The following is a 720-nucleotide window of genomic DNA, read 5'->3' as shown; positions in this document are numbered from 1 at the left end:
GGGAGGGGCTGAATGGCCTCGTGTTCCTGTGTAACAGGCTCGAGGAGGGGGGCTGAATGGCCTCATGTTGCTATGCTGTTGTTGCCAGCCGGGTCAATGTGTCTCTGTGTTGCAGACAGAACAGATCAAGCGGGTGAATCGACTGTACACTAACGACTCGATCTTCCTGAAGGAATGCCTGCGGATCCCCATCCCGAAGCAGGGGCCCCTGCAGAATGGGAGCACGGTCCCAGATGGAGCGCCGGGACAGTCCGAACCTGCCTTGGACCCGCTCAGCCCAGAGCTGTCACCGATGGAATTCCTGAAGAGGCTGGACTCCAAAATTACCCAGTCCAAGGCAGGAGCTATCCGCAAACTCAGTGATGGAGCAGGCAGGTTCGAGCTGGCAGCGATCCCCCTCCAAACTCGGGGCAGAATCCGGGCTCAGACATTCACCAACCTCTGGGACGTTCACACAACCAGGAATGGGCGGCTTATCTTAGAATAGAACCCTGACTCGATGTGGAAGCAGGCCATTCGGCCCATCGAGTCTACACCAACCCTCCAAAGAGCGCCCCACCCACATGCGCACACCTCTACTGTATCCTTATTGCCCTGTATTTCCCACGGCCAACCCACCGAACCCGCACGTCCCTGGGCACTACGGGACAATTTAGCACGGCCAATCCACCCTAACCCACACATCCCTGGGCACTATGGGACAATTTAGCACGGCCAATC

General features: G+C 57.6%; 1 protein-coding gene across 3 annotated transcripts in view; it reads left to right on the top strand.

The window, feature by feature from the left end:
- lysmd1 (LysM, putative peptidoglycan-binding, domain containing 1) overlaps nucleotides 1-720 on the top strand; it is a 5087-nt gene that overhangs the window by 2595 nt on the left and 1772 nt on the right. The window contains exon 2 of one of the 3 annotated variants that reach the window (XM_048594876.1): nucleotides 173-375. In XM_048594876.1, the coding sequence (XP_048450833.1) occupies nucleotides 173-375 (203 nt within the window). Of the gene's footprint in view, nucleotides 1-115; nucleotides 376-720 lie in introns of all 3 variants that reach the window. The other 2 variants (XM_048594877.1, XM_048594875.1) reach the window with 2 other exon arrangements.

Source organism: Rhincodon typus, unplaced genomic scaffold, assembly GCF_021869965.1.
Source record: "Rhincodon typus isolate 14 unplaced genomic scaffold, sRhiTyp1.1 hic_rhity00016286, whole genome shotgun sequence".
In the NCBI taxonomy this organism is placed as follows: domain Eukaryota; kingdom Metazoa; phylum Chordata; class Chondrichthyes; order Orectolobiformes; family Rhincodontidae; genus Rhincodon; species Rhincodon typus.
This window is presented reverse-complemented; position numbering and strand designations above follow the sequence as displayed.